General features: G+C 38.7%; 2 protein-coding genes across 3 annotated transcripts in view; one reads left to right on the top strand and one right to left on the bottom strand.

The window, feature by feature from the left end:
• Positions 1-17,473, top strand: part of LOC111603983 — a 188,527-nt gene that overhangs the window by 60,275 nt on the left and 110,779 nt on the right. The window lies entirely within an intron of this gene.
• Positions 1,298-15,704, bottom strand: LOC111603971 (cGMP-dependent protein kinase 1). Of its 2 annotated transcripts, none has more exons than XM_030223306.1 (11): positions 15,203-15,704; positions 12,401-13,085; positions 6,877-6,948; positions 5,511-6,500; positions 3,481-3,644; positions 3,120-3,403; positions 2,889-3,058; positions 2,588-2,826; positions 2,216-2,533; positions 1,924-2,155; positions 1,298-1,859 (listed from the first exon to the last, which is right to left on the bottom strand). In XM_030223306.1, exons 2-11 carry the CDS (start codon positions 12,503-12,505, stop codon positions 1,344-1,346), a joined length of 3,090 nt encoding a protein of 1,029 aa, XP_030079166.1. In that variant the 5' UTR covers positions 12,506-13,085; positions 15,203-15,704; the 3' UTR covers positions 1,298-1,343. The 2 variants fall into 2 exon arrangements, with proteins under 2 accessions (XP_030079166.1, XP_023177582.2); XM_023321814.2 differs by having other exon boundaries at positions 12,401-13,006; positions 15,581-15,704.

Raw genomic sequence — 17,473 nt, 5'->3', positions numbered from 1 at the left:
TATAACGTACAATATAACTCACTCCAGCTTTCAAGTATTTTTTCTGCAGTCGCTATACTAAAGAATTTTGTAATGTCATCAAATTTGTAGATAACGCCACTTGAATGAGGAGACCGTCCAGACCAATGGCGCTCAAAATGCAAGACAAAATGACGCAAGTGGCATGTCCAAATAGTCTTAATACTCCCTTACACAAGAGTATATATTCCGCATGTCATGTTTTAATAACATTGAAATAGTTTCTGCTTATAAAAGCCGACAAACAGATTGATAGACATCAAGATGGATAACACTTCATGTAGTTGTCTAATAAGAATCAATTAATCCGAACTAATCTAAAGCATAATACACAAAAGTACTTCACTTTGGCAAGTTGCTTAATAAAATTGTTTTACTTTAAGGTAAATGCACAAATTGTCTAATTAGAGACAAGCCGCTTGAAGTTGAACTCATGGAACGTTGAAGTGTAACAAAGTCATAGATACAGTATACAACTTGTTATGAATACCTCAAGCTAACGTAATTGTGCTTGACTTGGCTTCATATTTGAACAACAGCCACAGCTTCCCGACACACACACACACATACACACTTGAGCCTCCTGCGTTACCTTGCATACGTTGCCAGACGTGCAGAGAGCAAGCTGCACTTTATTATTATATTCAAAAACAATAAAGTTTTGTGTCATATGCAGCATACGCAATGTGTCGTCGGGCGGCAGACAATGCAATTATATTGGATGTGCTTTTAGAAGTATCTGTAAGATACAAATGAATGTCAACGGCATGGGGACATTAATGAGTGCCTCAACTCAACTCAACTCAAGTCGAGTCGACAGGCGCAGACAATAGACCGACAAAGTTGCCTTTACTTTATGATACCGTTACAAAGGGGCAGCTGTCGCTTAAAGCTGTCTGCAACAAAAACACAATGCAAATGCAGTCATGTTTCCATGGAACTTTAGACATTTGCCTTTTGGAGAAAACAATGTGCCACGAGCCAAGTGGAAACTCGCTGAAAGCGCTTAATTGAAAATGTTTATTTGCTCCAGCCATTTGCCAACTCAATGTCCAACTGGGGATATGTGTATGTGTGTGTGTGTGTACCGCGATAACTCGATAACAGCAGCAACTAGTTTGCGCTTCTAATTGAAGTGGCAAAAGCAAATACGCTAAATGATTGGATAGCATCGCCCGCAGCCAAAAACAAGCTTCGCTGGCAAAAGTTTGGCAAGTCAAAATTCTTAAACAATCGTAATATCAATTTATTTACAACTTATGACACGTAGTCACCCCGCCAGCTAAGTTACTTAACCACAAAAATATCGCTAAAGGAAGCACTTTTCAGAAGTCCTTATCCCAGCCGCTCAGCTCTTCGGGCGGCTCATAGTCCGTCTCCACGCCCAGCGGCATAAAGTATTGCAGATCTGTCAGACTCTTCAGGGAGCGCTTGATGGGCGAGGGCAGCTGCTTGTGCTTAAGTCGATTCCAGTCCAAGCTATCAAACCAGCTGTGCCGCTTGATGTCCGCAATGCCCTTCCGCTGGTAGCCCAGTCGCTCCGCGGGCAGCTGCTTGCACAGATGTCGTATTAGATTCTGTGCGGATTTGGGTATGCGTGAGGGCATGTGGATGACATCGATGCCGCTGAGGATGTTCTGGTAGATCTTGACCTGATTGACGCCGCGAAAGGGTGTCTTGCCCACCAGCAGCTCGTAGACGAGTATTCCCAGTGCCCAGTAGTCCACGGACCGATCATGTCCGCGATCCAATATAATCTCAGGGGCCACATACTCGGGCGTGCCGGCAAATGTGTTGGTCTTCTCATTGGCTCGCACATACTTGGCAAAGCCAAAGTCGACCTGGCCAAAAGAGAATCGAGACTCGTTAGAGTAAACTAGAATTCGAAGCCTTCAGACGCCTTACCAGCTTGCAGTAGCCATCGCTGCTGAGCATTAGGTTCTCTGGCTTGAGGTCTCTGTAGATGAAGTTGTGCGCGTGCAGAAAGTCAAAGGCCTCCACGACGCAGCCAGCTATAAATTTGGCAGTCTTATCATCGAAATACTGACGCTTTGACATGACCGTCCACACATCGCCGCCCATGCAAGCTTCCATCAAAAAGTACACATACTTCTCGTTGCGATAAGTGCGATAGAGTCTAGATAGGGCATGGACGTGGAGGAGGTTAGAGAACTTATCTAAAGTCAGCGCCACTTACTGCACTATGAAGGGTGAAGCGCGACATTTGATCATCACGTTCTTCTCATTGTACACGTGTTCGATTTGATCCTGCTTGACTACTTCGATCTTCTTAATGATCTTCAGCGCATATGTCTGATTGTTGTGGGTGACCAGATCCACCCGCCCAAAGGCACCTGCGCCCAGTGTAGCCACCTTCTTCAGATCCGAAATGGCGATGTGAGCGTGTTCGTTATCAAACTCTGTGCTTCTAGTGCTCGTGCGGCCATTCTCACTGGTCTGCTCCTTTGGCTTCTCGCTCAGCTGCCTGATGGTGCCCAGGTAGCTAATGAAAGCTCTGCAAACAAGAAATCTTGTAAAAGAAGCAGACTTTCGGGACTTTTGAACTCACTCTCTCTCCAGCTTGAGTACCTCAGTGCCAGGCGCATCTGCATAGACACTCGCCTGTCTCACGTCCGCATTCATCAGCGCCTGCTCTCCGAAGTAGTCGCCGCGCTTACGCTTGGCCACAACTTGCTCCTGCTTGGCGTCGTCCTTCTTCTTGATGGTCACCGTGCCGCCGCGTATGATGAAGAACTCATTGCCCACCTCGCCCTCACGCACAATGCAGCTGCCAGTTTCATAAAATTTCTGCAATATAAAGATATTCCACATCAATTCGGACTTATCTATAATTAAACTAAATCATTTACCCGCTGCAATAGATCAACGACTTTGTTGAGTAAACTCTCCTCGAGCTCCTGCAGAAATGGAGCTGAGCGGAGAAACTGCAAATTCTCCTCGCGCTCTCTAGAGCCAGAGATTTGCATAATGGCACGAAATGTCTCTCGCGTAATCTTCCAAACTCGAGCATCGGTGGCAGCTGTAAGGCACTGAAGGCTTAAGGTCCTGCGCTTGACTCTATTTGAGCCTATTTGACTTACCCTTAATGGTGGCCTTGCGTGGCGCATTGTAGAGTATTGCCAATTCGCCAAAAACGGTGGCTGGACCAAAGTTTCCGACGTGTTGACCCGCTTGTATCACATCGTAGTAGCCCTCGGCAGAGACAAAGAACTCGGAGCCCTCGTCGTGCTCGTTGATGATGTAACTGTTCTTCTTGTAGCTGGCCGGCGCCATTGCATTGATGACCATGTCCTTGCGCTCCTTGTCCATTAGATTATTGAGGAAATCGTTGCGGTCGATGGCTTCGAGTATGAGATTGCGTGTACTATGATGATGACAGTGGAAATATATATCGATGGGGTTTACCTTGGGCAATCAACAAGAGTTGTTTACTCGACTTACGCTTCGTCCTTTGCATTAAATTCGATTTCAATATTCTGCTGCACGGGCAAATTCGGTCGCACATAGATGAGGCCCCCCTCGACGCGCTGTGTTTTGGTTGTTGAGCTGCGGCTGCGGCTGCTCTTGCTGCCTCTGTCGCTCTCCTTGCGCTGGCCCACTTCATCCTAATTGATGCGGTTGATTGCGAAGAATAGACCGAAGTAAAATATAAATGAAGCAAGCATTGGGTTATTTAGTTGTTTGTTTTCCACAGTCCAATCTTTTAATATGGTCAACTGAGTTTTGTGGTTATTTTTGTTGACAGTTCCAGTTGAGCTTCAAGATTAGCTGAGCGATATGAGTGAGCAGGGTACCCTCGGACATTTCATTCCAGTTGACACATAAACACTGCAAAACTTCATATCTTCCACTAAAACTTTACACCGCATTATTTCTGGGGGCAAATTAGGGACTTTACGAGCGCCCATAATGACGCGAGCTGTTACCCATTAAATATTTACCTCCTTTTACGCAGTGAAATTGCAGTCATCTGCCTCTGGGCAGGCTGAGTCAAGGTTTAATCGGTGCACGTAGGCGGCTCGAAGGACAGCGACTTACGCGCAGCTAAGGCGCAACATCAGCCAAAAAATTTAGTTGCGGGTTGGAAAATTTCGCTGTCTCAGCAGCAGCTTAGCAAGGGGCGTGCTTGGCCACAGGTAAATACAGGTGGGCCCTGTAACAGTAATAGAGCGAGAAATGGCAACAGCTGCATTCAAGCAGGCAGACAGATAGAAAGAGCACAGAGAAAGAGAGAAAAGGGGCAGTCCTGCGTGATAGGGAAAGCAACAGTTTTATCTGTTGGCTGCTTTTGTTGGCCAAAGGTTGAAGTTCATGTCTGTTGCCAAACAATTAACATTCCGTTTGTAATTAGTAGCATGTCGAGGAGTCAGCTGTCTCTCCCTCCGGCTACGCCACGTTTAGTTGCTACAATAATATACAGACTTTTCCATAGCGTTAGGTCAGGTTCTGCTCCCCTTTTTGCACTTGTTATATTTGTTTTATGTTGTGGTAGTAGAAAATATTTAATTAGTAATGAGTACTTAGTTACTGCCACAATCAGGTTAACAAAGTTGTTAGCCTCGGTTAAAATGTGCTGCACATTTTGAGCGGAAAAATGAGTTTAATTTGCCTGCGAAAATCTGTTGGATGTATTTACCAAGGGATGCATTTTAAGTGTAGAGCTATGCTCTGTGAACCTGATAAAATACATAATAATAATAATAATAACATAATAATAAATAATTATATCAAGTGTTGAGTTGAATTACTCACAATTTGCTACTCCATTGTTAAAACCTCACAAATGTAAAGCAACTGCATTCCGTGGGATCGCCCGAATAATTTAAGATTTATATTTGATGTAGAGTTTCCATGTCTGGTAGTCATGGCTACTACAACTCTTAACTAGCTCCCACTACTAACAATAGCATACATACATTAATAGCTTGCTTTACCCCTTCATTCGAACAATTGTTTTCCGAGGGATCGCTCTAAAATCTATAGTTTTCCATTTGTTATGTAGAATTTCCATAGGCAATCGTAATAACTACTATAATTTGTAACTAACTCCTACCACTAATAATAGCATCCATTCTCAATAGCTATCTGTCCGGCTCGTTATTTAGGCGAATGAATTCCGAGGGATCAGTCCATAAGCTTTGGCTTACTTATTGACTGTAGAGCTCCAATAGTCTATTGCTATAACTCCTAGAACTGTTAACTGATTCTGACAACAATCTATCTATCTGTGCTATCCTTGATAGCAGAAAAGTGAAGAGCTATTCATTCGGAGAAATGAATTCCGAGGGATCGGTCTGAATACCTTGACTTGTATATGCAGGCCATACTTGGCAGGACTATTTAATAGACTGAGCTGGGTAGTTGGCAAGTAGCTGACGTACAACCAGCTACTTAAATGACACGACCCCTTAAAAAACCACAAAATTCTGTTGGAGCATGTTTTACCGCAGTTGAGTTGATTCATTACGTACTTGAGTGACTGCACCATCCGGCACATCGACTGGCGGCGGGTCCTTAGCTGTTGGAGTCTCCGCACTGCGTTTCTTACGCAGATGCAGTGGGGTAACCGGTTTTAGAAGCTCCACAGGCAAAGGTGGCGGTGGCGGTATGTTAATATGTGGCATTGTGGACACTCGCCGTCGCTGGCCGGTGGTGGCGAGCGGCTCGTTGGTGGCTATCGTGCTTTTGGATCTTCTTAGATAATGGAGGGGCATATTACTGCAGCTCTTTGCGGGTACCTGTGCTGATGCTGATGACTCCGCCAGGCGCTGTCCATGTTGTTGGCCCGGTGGCAGTGTTCCATTTGCGAGCTTGAAGTTGTTGCTGTTGCTGTTGCTGATGTTGTTGTCATCACTGCTATGACAGGACAAAGTGTCATCAGTATGCTGTTCAGCATTTAGTTCCTGTGTATGACCAATGAAAAATTTAACATTTGCCTTTGTCGGCGGTGCTGGTGTGAATATCGAGGACGTGGCTGTCGATTGAGTTTGCTGCTGGACTGGCTCATTGTTGTCGCCGCTCTCATCAATTATGCCATTCACACTTCCTTTGAGTTTTGACTTGCCAACCACAACATTGCCACCCGGTGGCAGCTCCAGCTCCTCCGTTGTGTGGGTTTCATCAACGTCACTTTGGACACCATCGCCATCCACATTGGGCGCCTCGGTGGGCAGAGCTGTGGGGCGACGTTCTTTGACGGGTTTTAATTTTGAATTGTTACGTGTGACATTAATTGCACTTCCATTGACCATCCAGGACTTTTCCTTGTCCTTCTCCTTCTCTCTGTACTCGGCTTGAAGTCTGCTCTTGTGCGAGAGAAACTTTTTTGTCTGTTGCTGTGGCTGCTGCTGCGCCGCCTCTTGGAGCTCAGCAACGTTAGTGTTGACCACATTTTCGGCCACAGCTTCGAGCGGCTGTGTGGAGGAGCTGGAGGGCTGTTGTTTTAGGCGCTGCAGTTGCGCCTAATAGGACCCCAAGGCATAGCCAGGTGTAGACGTACGCCAAAACATTTACAAAGACAAACACAAGTGCGGGGTGCAAGTGGGTCCGTGAGCATTGTTTAAGTTGTTGTTGTTGTTGTTGTTGTTGTGTACATATTTACAAGTGTTTCGTGTTGATTGTTGTTGTTTTCGTAAACATCATTTCGTTTGAAAGTATAAGAAACATGTGTGCAAATATTAATTGAGTTTGGCAAAGACAAGCATTTTATGGTTGAATAGGTCGTATGTTGTGTGCCGCCGGACCCCGTGATTTTTGTGCTAACGAAAAGTGCTTTGCAACAGGTCTACTGTGTATCTATATAAATATGTATATATATATGACAAATAAAAGACTCACTTCACTCGGGCTGGGTGTGATGATGGGTGAGTAGAGGGGCTTCTCCTCGCGTCGTATGTAGAGGCCAATTTGCTGAAAATGAAGCAATAAAATATTTATTAGAATCAAAATGAACAAGTATTCAAAAAGTCTTCATTTACTGTATAAGATGCAAGCATGTTAAAGCTAGAGTCTAAAAGCAAGCAAAAATAAATAAATAAATATTTAATGCTATGCTTATACTTAATTAATTAAAAAAAATAATTAAATACATAATGTTGTGTTTATACTTAATTAATTAACTAAATAAATTCATTTAATTAATACATTTTGACATCATTTACTTTATAATGTTTCTGTACTCATGTTTGATAAGATTAAGCACGCGAGCTACAGCTGAGCCCGTCTTACTAAACATGCTCAAATCTATTCTAAGGCAGCAAAAAAGTGAAATGTGATTGAGTTATTGCTTTGAGATATCTCATAGAGTACTTTACACATTTTCTTAATGATTATGGCTAACTGAATCTGTGCTCATTGCTAACTTTATGGCAAATACCATTAGCTTTAGCAGACAGTTCGGCCATATAAAGCTAAAATCTATATATTATATATTATATTATATATCATAACTATATATATCTATCATTAATGTCTACTTCAACCTCTACATGAAATGAGCTCTCTTAACAACTACTCAAAAGGTCCAGCCAGTCGTTAACAGAGTCATGTAATTGTTATAATTATGTTAATATATTATTATGTTAAGTTAACAGTTACAGTTCCCAGCCATGTTAATGCAAGTTTCAAGCCGTTAACAGCGTTTCAGCTATTATTCAAGTCTATATACATTTGTGAAGTTTTAAGTACTCTAACTTCAAATAAAGATAAAAACTTATTTAAGCATCAACTGGCAGTGGGGCTTTAGAGCGACAGCCGCTTAAAATTTATGTTCAACGTAATTTAGCTTCCATTCAGTGTGGAATGCCAAAGCGCGTCAAATGTCAACAGGTCTCTGTTAAAAAGAGAAAAAACACACATATAAAACATATATATGACAGTGAAGAGAACAACAACTGCGACTGCCACGCAGCAAATGCAAACAAAACAGCATCAAAAAAAAATATATGAAAAAGAACAAAAAAAAAAGAAAACAAACTTGCAAACAATCTGTGAAAGTAAGCATATAATGCCAGTTGGGTGGGTGTGTGCGTGGCTGTGTGTCATTGTGCGGGTGTAGATGGGTGTGCGTTTGTATCTGTCCGCTGCTTTGAAATCAATCTGCTGCTGACACAGCTGATAAATACGAAAAGCCGTGCAGTTGAATGTCTGCAACAGTTGCCAGTTTATCCCGCCATTGAGCCTCAATAAACAGCAACAACAGCAACAAATGTCCATTGTGTTGCCATTTGTATCTCTGTGCCTTATAAATATGTTTCCATATTGTCGCATTTGTATCTATGTGAGCGTGTGTGTGTGTATTGTGTGCGCATTAGACTCGAGGCGAATGTTTTTCATACTTGCGACGCTTTGGCTCTTCATATTGCTTGAAAAGTAAAAAGAGCTGTCATTTATTTGAATCCAACTGAGGCCAGACCCGGGCAAGGGGCTTTTCCACACTTTTTTGATTAGATGACAGCTGAGGCTTTAACGGATTGATGAGCTTTTCGTGCCAGTCCAACGTATTTACAATTCCATTTAAAATTCTACTCTTTAGAAGTAATTGAGTTATGACTCGTATGATTCTATATGAATATACATATATATCTAAATATATTCAAATATATATATATCTATATTTTAACTTCTTTACATTTGATATCTAGCTTCCCACTTGACTCACAACTTTATCTGCTTTGCTTGTCCGAGTTTATTTACGCGCACGTTGTTCTAAATAAATAATAAAGGTTATTCGTATTCCTATAGATAGTATACCTAAATATACACAAATATATTTATATATATATATTTATGTATACTCACGTAAAGAGATGCAAATATATATTTTGTATACTCTTATCATAAACCAATTTTTCTACTTCATAAACGTATTCCAACAATTTCTTTGCTTACGCGCACATTGTTCTAAATAAATAATAAAGGTTATTCGTATTCCTATAGATAGTATACCTAAATATACACAAATATATTTATATATATATATTTATGTATACTCACGTAAAGAGATGCAAATATATATTTTGTATACTCTTATCATAAACCAATTCTTCTACTTCATAAACGTATTCCAACAATTTCTTTGCTTAATAAATAATATATATTGTAAAATACTTAAATTTAAATTTTCTTTTAACAGCTTTGCATTAAGACTTCAATACGTATATTTTTGAAGACATTAAATATTTTATTGTGGTATTTTAAATTGGTTTTCTGCAATAATAAACCATTTTTATTTACTTTTAATTTAAAAAGCATTCAGTTCTTTTAGGGTATTTTAATATTCGTATATGTTATTTGCCATGTTGACTTTCATTTGAATTTCTTGCTCGCATTATTTGTGTATTTTTATTTGTTTATTTCTTCATTTTTCGCATGTGCAGTTGATAAAGATAGAATGAATTTTTATATGAAGCAGCGAGAATTCTATTAATAGCTTTGTTTTACGACGACAAAGCTGGAAAAGAGTCTGCTTGATAAATAAATAAAATAAATGGTAATTCTGCTTTATAGAAAATTAAGGCTTCAATATGTTTGCTATAAAGAAAATTTATAAAAATTAAACAAATAATTAAATAAATAAGTTTTAATTAAAAAAAAACCAAGCTTAATTTAAGATAATGAGAATTTTAGTAACTAAGCAGATTTATTAATGAAGAATAATGGTAAAACAACAGATAAAAAATTAATAAAAATATTATTTAATAAAAATTATATATTATAATAGACAATATATTAAATTAAATATATTAAATTATTTAAATTATATATTATTATAAGAATATTTACTTCTTAAAAAATACGAATAATATATTATATAGGTAGGTCCTTATTTATGTGAAGAGTAGAAGAAGCCTGTTTATAAAACTTTAAGTATAAATAAATGAGAATTTGCAGACTAGAAGTTAATTGTCTTACACATGTGTATACAATATCTTTAATAAATGATACGAGTTATATAAGGCCATACCGATTTCTCTCGAGCGAGGCCTTTAATTCTAATTCTTAAGTAAAATCTTATGATCCTTGCCATGGTTTCCCACGGCGTCTAATTTGTGGAGAGTTCACAAGTGGTTTTCGTATGTCCCTCGATCACGTTAGCGATAGTCTTATGAACATTAAGAGCATTATCCCATAGCCCACTTGAAGGCGACAGGAGGCGGACTTCAATACCATGTACTTTATAAATTATAAATATAATAAATAATAATAAATATAAAATTATAAATAATTATATTCAATGGAATTCAGTTCATTTTGTTTCTTTGGTTACTTATTTCAGTTAATGTCGGTTTTAGAATACGTTTTGCACTACAAAATAAAAGCAAGTTTCCGGCGTCAGCCCGTTCAATTCAAAATCTCTGGTAATCAAAGGAATAAGTTTCAATTATTTAATTTAAAGGCCAAGATTATGCAATTTAAATGCCAGCGATTAGCGACTTATTCCTTGGCAGCCTAGCCTGAGGATAAGGTTTTTCCCTCCAGCTTCTCTTGCTGCTCGTAGCGCTCATGAGATGCCACCCCCGCAAAATAACGGTACATCTTATCGCTCAATTGGCAGCCAGGCATGTGGGCAATAAAATATTCAAACCTTTTTGGTGAGCTAACAGCCCACAGCCTACGGGCTCAATGCTGCTGCTGTTGTTGTTGTTGTTGTTGTATGGCAAGCCCACAAGCCGCATAAATAAACACATGTCAATATGCAGGTCGCGTGTTTGTCTCCACTTTGATATGCTAATCAGACTTAAACGACGACATTTTGACAGGTTTTCCGTTTTCCCATCGGAAACCGCAAAAGAAGAAAACAAAATGAAAAGCGCTGGAAAATGTGCTCGATAGCAGCCCGAAGCAATTGCTCTGCTCTTCTCTGCTGCAAATCCGATTGATAATCGTTGCCTACAAAGGGTTTCGCATAGGCTGTGCAATCGAAAGTATATCAAAAAGTCAAGTCAACAGCAACCAAAAAAAAAATAAAATACTTTATTCTTATTGTATTTATCGCAACACTTCAAGATGTCAAACGCAAATGCATTTATTTCCCCTTTGGGTGCTGTTTGCTTGACGACTTTCACTTTGAACTGCTTGGAATGAGGCCTGAGTTCCAGAGTGTCTCCAATCCTGTCGATCCTTATCACGTTGACATTCCGACAGCACTCGCAGGCATCGACTTTAGAATTTTGCCAACTAAGGGCCATATATGTATGTGTGTGTGTGTGTGCGTGTGTCTGGTTGGAATCTACTTGACTTCGATTTATGCATGAGATTCAGCCGACATCCAGTCCATATGTTTGCTTATCATATTTTTGCATATGAAATGATTGTCAATCTTAGATTGATAGAAATAGAACATCGAATTTCGATGCGAAAATCCAATTTAAAATTGCAAAATCTTGAATCAAAAAATTGACTTTCTAAAGACCTGCCAGCACCCATATCTCTGCTAATTAAACACTATCTAGAGCAGTTTTAACTGGAAACATATGGTGATAGAGCAACCTTAAGACCTAGTTATTATCGAAAAGCCGGAAAACTTAGCTAACATTTATAGCAACATACTAATAAAACTATGCTTATATACTTACGCGCCTGATAGATAAGGGTCCAGCAATTGATATGAAAAAATACTAAATAAATTGGTAGCAACTATTGAGATTTCATTGGCTAATAGATAAAGGAACATAATGTATTATGATTTACCGTATTGCCTGGTTAGTTATGCCTAATTATACCGATTTGTATACCCTTACGATAAAGCTAACCGGCAGAGTATGTAAGAATTTGTCACTGACTGCTGGCAGCTGTATTTAACATAAATCTGTTTAACATAACCATATTAACCCACAAATCTGTTACCAACATACTCATGTTATGTACTTAACATAGCTATGTTAAAAGTTGTTGCTTAACAGAAAAAAGCACTGCTACACTTATATATTATAAATCTGTTCCTAGCATTAACATGTTAGGAAAAGGTGAGCTAGACTGTAAAATAAAAATATGAATTAAATGAATGTCTAATTATATTAAAGATGCTCTGCAGTCGGGTTTTTGTTAGTGTATTTGTGCTTCGATGTGTGTGCGAAGTTTTTTATCATTTTTGTGGCTTTCTGATAGGAGCATTTGAAAAGTGAACGCCACAGAGATAACAACAGTTTGGGCCACACATGTGTTTATTTTTCTATATATTTTTTTAGTCGGCTTTGGTATTTGGTTAACCGTTAAATGTTTGGCTGTTGATTCGGCTACGTTTCCCCATGCCGCCTCCCTTAATTAAACACTTAATAAACTCATCAGCGCTGCTTATTACAACTAAATGGTTGATAGTGTGTTGAGTATGGGCTGTTCTCTTTTAGCAGCAGAAACTCACCACGGGGCTATCTTGTGTGTTGAGTATGGTGTCGGTGTTCTCATCTTGGGCGGGCGTAAATTTGTTTTTACTGCGATGATGGAAGAGACGCGGAAAACAGGCCATATTTGCGGGCTAAGTGGCGTTGGGTGCTGAGGGTCAGCTGTGTTGGGAGTTTCACACGTTGGGCGCTACACTCGCCGAGTAGTTAAATAGTTGGCTTGGAGTGGGCTGTGGTGTGCTGTTTATTATGTGGTTAGTTGTCAGCTACTATTTTAGCATATTTATCGCCCAGCATTTGTTGCTGCTGTTATTATTGTTATTGTTATTGTTGGTGTTATTGCTCTTATTGTTATTGTGATTGGTAGCTGCAAATAACGGTTAGCCATTCGCCAAACGGCCCTTAACCCTCTTTTGATAACTGTTGCCAGAATTGTGATTTACGGCCGCGCTTTTAATTGCCCGCTGTAAATTTGTTGCGTTCGGCTGCAATTGCTGTAACTCGCGAATTCCCCGATTCTTTTTTCGCACTCAATTCGAACCGATTTCAATATCTATTGGATTTTAGCGAGCACTTGACGCCTTATCAGCCACACAGCCAGCCCGACTTTACACACATAAATATGGCTATATGAATATATATATATTGCTTTTTAATTTGATTAGTTTTATAGCGGGCTGTTTGATTTGTTGAGCTTTTCAGAGGCTAAATCATTTAAATGTTTACTTTTTTATTTATATATTTAAGTTGAGTTTTGTTCATTAATTTCTGTGACTTATTTTAATTTACTTCATCTTTTTTTGTATTTATACAATATTGTTTATTTATTTTTAGTTATATGCAGCTTAGATAAAATGTATATATTTATTGCACATATAACTTAAAAATTATTTATTTTTATTCGTAAACATTGCGGTATCTATAATTCTATTATCTGTTAAAATAATCAATCAATTTATTTGAAGCATTTATCAAGGTGTTGCCAGAACTAAAGTCGATATCAAAGTTTGTTCCTGATTAAATACCTTCTTGTTGCTGAATTATTTATGCTTTAATATATTAAAAAATTTACCAAAAATCTGCTTTATAAAACATCTTTTGAGTCCAATTGTGTATATAAGCTAATCATATATATATAACATATATATCATATATGATCGAATCACTTTCGATATATATACAATAAAAATATATTTATATACAATATTTATAATGTTAAAGTTGTTTGGTAGACATGACTCTAAGTAGTATATAAACTCATAATTGATATAAAATGATGAGATAAAATTGAAGGATATTGGATTTTGAAAACACGTTATTATTAAAAAGATGTATAAGATATAGGTATTCCCGATTCCGATTTCCAATAACTATATAAATAATTTTAGTTGTCAAAATCTGTACTTTCAAGCTCTAGAACTGGGGACGATTTCCAATGTGCTAATGGGAGTCTTTTCATTTAATTTAAAATTTCTTTTTCTTTTGCTAAATCCGATTAATATAGAGATATATATGTAAGCTAAATAAATGCAAACTCATTTATTCCAAAATATATTTTTAATAACCCAACTGCATTAAACTTAATTCAGAATTAGATTTCAACAAGACCTAGTTCAACTAACATCTAAACAAATTGGGAGAATATTATTGAATCGAGCACTGGAATATGTCAAGGACAGTTGCGTTGCTTATCAGGCTGGCACAGTAGTGGAAAATGGAAAATTAGCTTTTCATCAGATATATTTGTGCTTTTGAGCAAAAGTTGTAAAGTTCATAAATTTCACGCATCGCCAAATGGATGAGCTAATTAGCCAGGGCCCGAAGCGTAGGCCAGCGCCAATGCCAATGCCAATGCCTGCTCTACCGCCAGTTAACTCTTCGTCCCCATTCGACCCGGGGCGCCGATGAGTCAGCATTGAAGTGGGTTTTGGGTTTATCATACATCTCTTATCGTATGGACTGCTTAATTGTTTTCTATTTATGCGGGGATTTCATTGTTTGGCCAATAGCTGGAGGCCGCAAGAAACGCGGTTCTGGCCTTTTGCCTTGTGACCGTGAATCAAATTGGCTTCTATCTTATCGGACCGTTTTTGTTTTGGGCTAAACGCTAGCCAAGTTTTAACTGATTTGACCAATTGACTGTTGCTGCCTCTCTCCCACTCTGTATCTATCTCTTTCTCTGTCTCCCTGGCAATATCACTCTGCCTGCATCTTGCTACTTATAGATGATATCGGCCTTTATCAGTGTTTTGTATTACACGACATCTTTATAGATAACAGCGACCGAACAGCACAATTGCTTATTGCAAATCGAAAAGAAGAAAAAATTGTTTTTGCTTCAACAACCATTTGTATTTCACTTTTCTTGCTAACAATATCAACATCGACGAGCGATCCATGAGAGTCACGAGTCCGTCATTTATATTGTTTTATTGACATTTCGTTTTTTTTCTTCTAGTTATCAGCGAAATGTTGTTGTTTTCTGCTGTTTGTTTTGTTGTTGTTGATTTTCTTGAACTCGAGTTTACTTGAACAATTTTCCAGCATTTTCGCAAGGCATTTGTAAAGCCCAAACACAGAAAATAGGTCTCTAAATATCTTCGCAAATAGATTCTTTTTATTGTTTATAACTTTTTAATATTTTTTTATAATTTTTAATTATCAGAAATAAGCTTAAATCAAATAGTTGTGATATGATTTTCGATTCGAACTGGGGAATGAAAATGATTAGAAGAATTAAGCTTATTTCTTTATAGATTAGATATCCATATCAGGCGCAAAGTGATTGATTTGTAGTCTTGTTCCATTCGTTAGGTAAATACATGGAGTACAGCAAAACATTTGACAGCACAGATCTCGGGTCTGGCAGCGACTGCGAAAGAAACCACTTTCTTATCGAATTTGCTCTATAATTTCATGGACACCGATAAGTAGAACGACGCGTTTGGGCTTGGGTACTCGTAGTTCACATTGGTTAGCTTTTCGATTTATTATATTTTTCTATACTCTTCATTCACTTTCGGACATGCCAGTCGCTCATGAGCCGTTACGCAAGCATTTCCGCTAAGAACTTTTGATTTTTTTGAATATTTCATCGAAATTCCGTAATTGAGCACGTTACAATTTCCGCTTCGCTTGCCCAAGAAGTCACACTTATGAGCTATGTATGAATAACAACAGTAGATGGGAGAAATAACTACTGTGACTCGATCCGACGCACTCGCTACCCGTACACCTGCCGCCGTGGAGGCTGATAACTCAACTAATTTAACGCGGCCAATTTAAATTGGCAATTTGCTCGACGCGCCGGCTACAACTGCGCCAGCAGCTGAGCAGCAAAACAGCGAAGCAACTGCCTGCTGGGCCCTGGGGCTCTTTATCGGTATCTGAGTTTCAGCTTGAAGTGCCCCCGCCCAGCGAAGCGCTAAACGCCCGCCCCGTTATCATCGGACAGGTGCAGGGTAGCGCGTCATTGTTTTGACGTCAAGTGTTTTCTTTTCATTTCATTTTATATCAATTATGTTATTCACTCTAAACTGCAGCTAATTGAGATTTAACGGATCGGCAATTGTGTGAAATATAAAGGAGCCGCTGAGGCCTCCTTCGGGCATTTGCCTTTGAGTAGCAACTGTAATGATAGTATCACACTGCTGCTCTTGTCTTACCTTAGCTTTAGAAGTATAGACATCGTTAAGATATGTTTCCCGATATTTCATTTTAAAGAAATACCAAAGCTTAAAGAGAGAAATAAACGTTAAAAATTTATTTCTCTCTGTCTCTGTCTATTTTTCCGTCTTAGTTTCAATCTCGCTCTCTTCCATATATATACATGTGTTGTTGAGGTACTAAATTTGATTGTACAGGCTCTACACTTAATAATAATAAAATACAAAATACACAAAAAAAAAAAAAAAATTTAGTCTCAATCTCTCTTCTCTCTTTCCTCCTTTCAATCCTCTGCATCTCTATCTCACATTCTCATTCACTCTCTCTCATCTTTCTCTTTTTTTGCTTTCACTCCTTCTCTCTGTCTCTAAATCTCACGCTGATTCTCCCTCTCTATCTCTCTATCACTTTCTCTCTCTAGCTCTCTAATTCTTACTGCATTTGAATCTCCCTATTTCTCTCTCTCTCTCTCACTAGTTCTAGCTCTCACCCTCACTTTCTTACTCACCCGCTTTGTGTCTCCATCTCACTCTCTCTCAATCTCTCTTATAATAATCAAATTGAAACACATTAAAATAGTGAAAATACGCTGTTAAGCAAAGGCTATACACTGATGCCAAAAAGTATGCAACACTTTAATAGTAGTTAGAGATTAACTGTTGAATGAAGGCTTAAATAGCATACTTATCTGTGTTGAGTGTTCAGTCTAGTCGGATGTTCTTATATATGTCAAGCGTTGGCAGAGTTTCAGCTACAAACAAGGCAAATCAGCTAGGGCAATAACTCTATAAAAGTCTCTTGGGTGATTTATACATATGTATGTATGGGCCGGGTAAAGAAAATTAACTTTTTGCAGACACAATATTCGCATGGCAAGCTTCAAAATATTATTCATTATGCTTAAAATGCGTAACTAAAGTAATTTGAAAGTAAAAATCACGCACGCTGAGAGGCAAGCGTTGAGGACAGACAGAGAGGGAAAGAGAAAACGACATCTAAGGGGGGCCCTAGGGGCTGAGGAACTGGGTTTTGAAGGCCTATGACTTTGCTTGTGCTCACATGTGTCAGGGTTGTCAGCTAAGACTTGTCTCTTAGCCCAGCCGAGGCTGCTGTGCCTTCGGGGCCCCAAATGTATGCACGTGTTACGACATTGTCATTTGATTAAACTTGTTAGCACACGCAGCATCAGCAGCAGCAGTAGCTTGAACATCAGCATCGGCTTGAGCGTCAGCAGCATTAGAAGCAACAAAGTTTAGACACCTTTTTCTTTTCTTAAAGTTAAATGCGACGTGCGAAAAATAAATTGAAGCCTGCTTAAAGTAAATAAGTAACATTTTGACACAAAGTGATAAACAGAAGACAAGGCATTGACGCATATTTATTTACCCAAAACAGTTTTGGCAAATGTGATTTTCATTCGAAATGCG

Source organism: Drosophila hydei, unplaced genomic scaffold (genome assembly GCF_003285905.1).
Source record: "Drosophila hydei strain 15085-1641.00,03,60 unplaced genomic scaffold, DhydRS2 tig00000149-arrow-pilon, whole genome shotgun sequence".
Lineage (NCBI taxonomy): Eukaryota > Metazoa > Arthropoda > Insecta > Diptera > Drosophilidae > Drosophila > Drosophila hydei.
Note: the sequence above shows the minus strand (reverse complement) of the source record. Positions and strands in the feature narration are given on the sequence as shown.

Bases quoted from the DNA above. Each gene is read 5' to 3' on its own strand.
- LOC111603971 (XM_030223306.1), bottom strand. From the start codon at position 12,505: ATGGCCTGTTTTCCGCGTCTCTTCCATCATCGCAGTAAAAACAAATTT. The intron at 6,949-12,400 runs GTGAGTTTCTGC...CTTCATTTTCAG, and splicing joins ACACACAAGATAGCCCCGTG to CAAATTGGCCTCTACATACG. The intron at 3,059-3,119 runs GTAAGTCAAATA...AGTGCCTTACAG, and splicing joins ACGCAAGGCCACCATTAAGG to CTGCCACCGATGCTCGAGTT.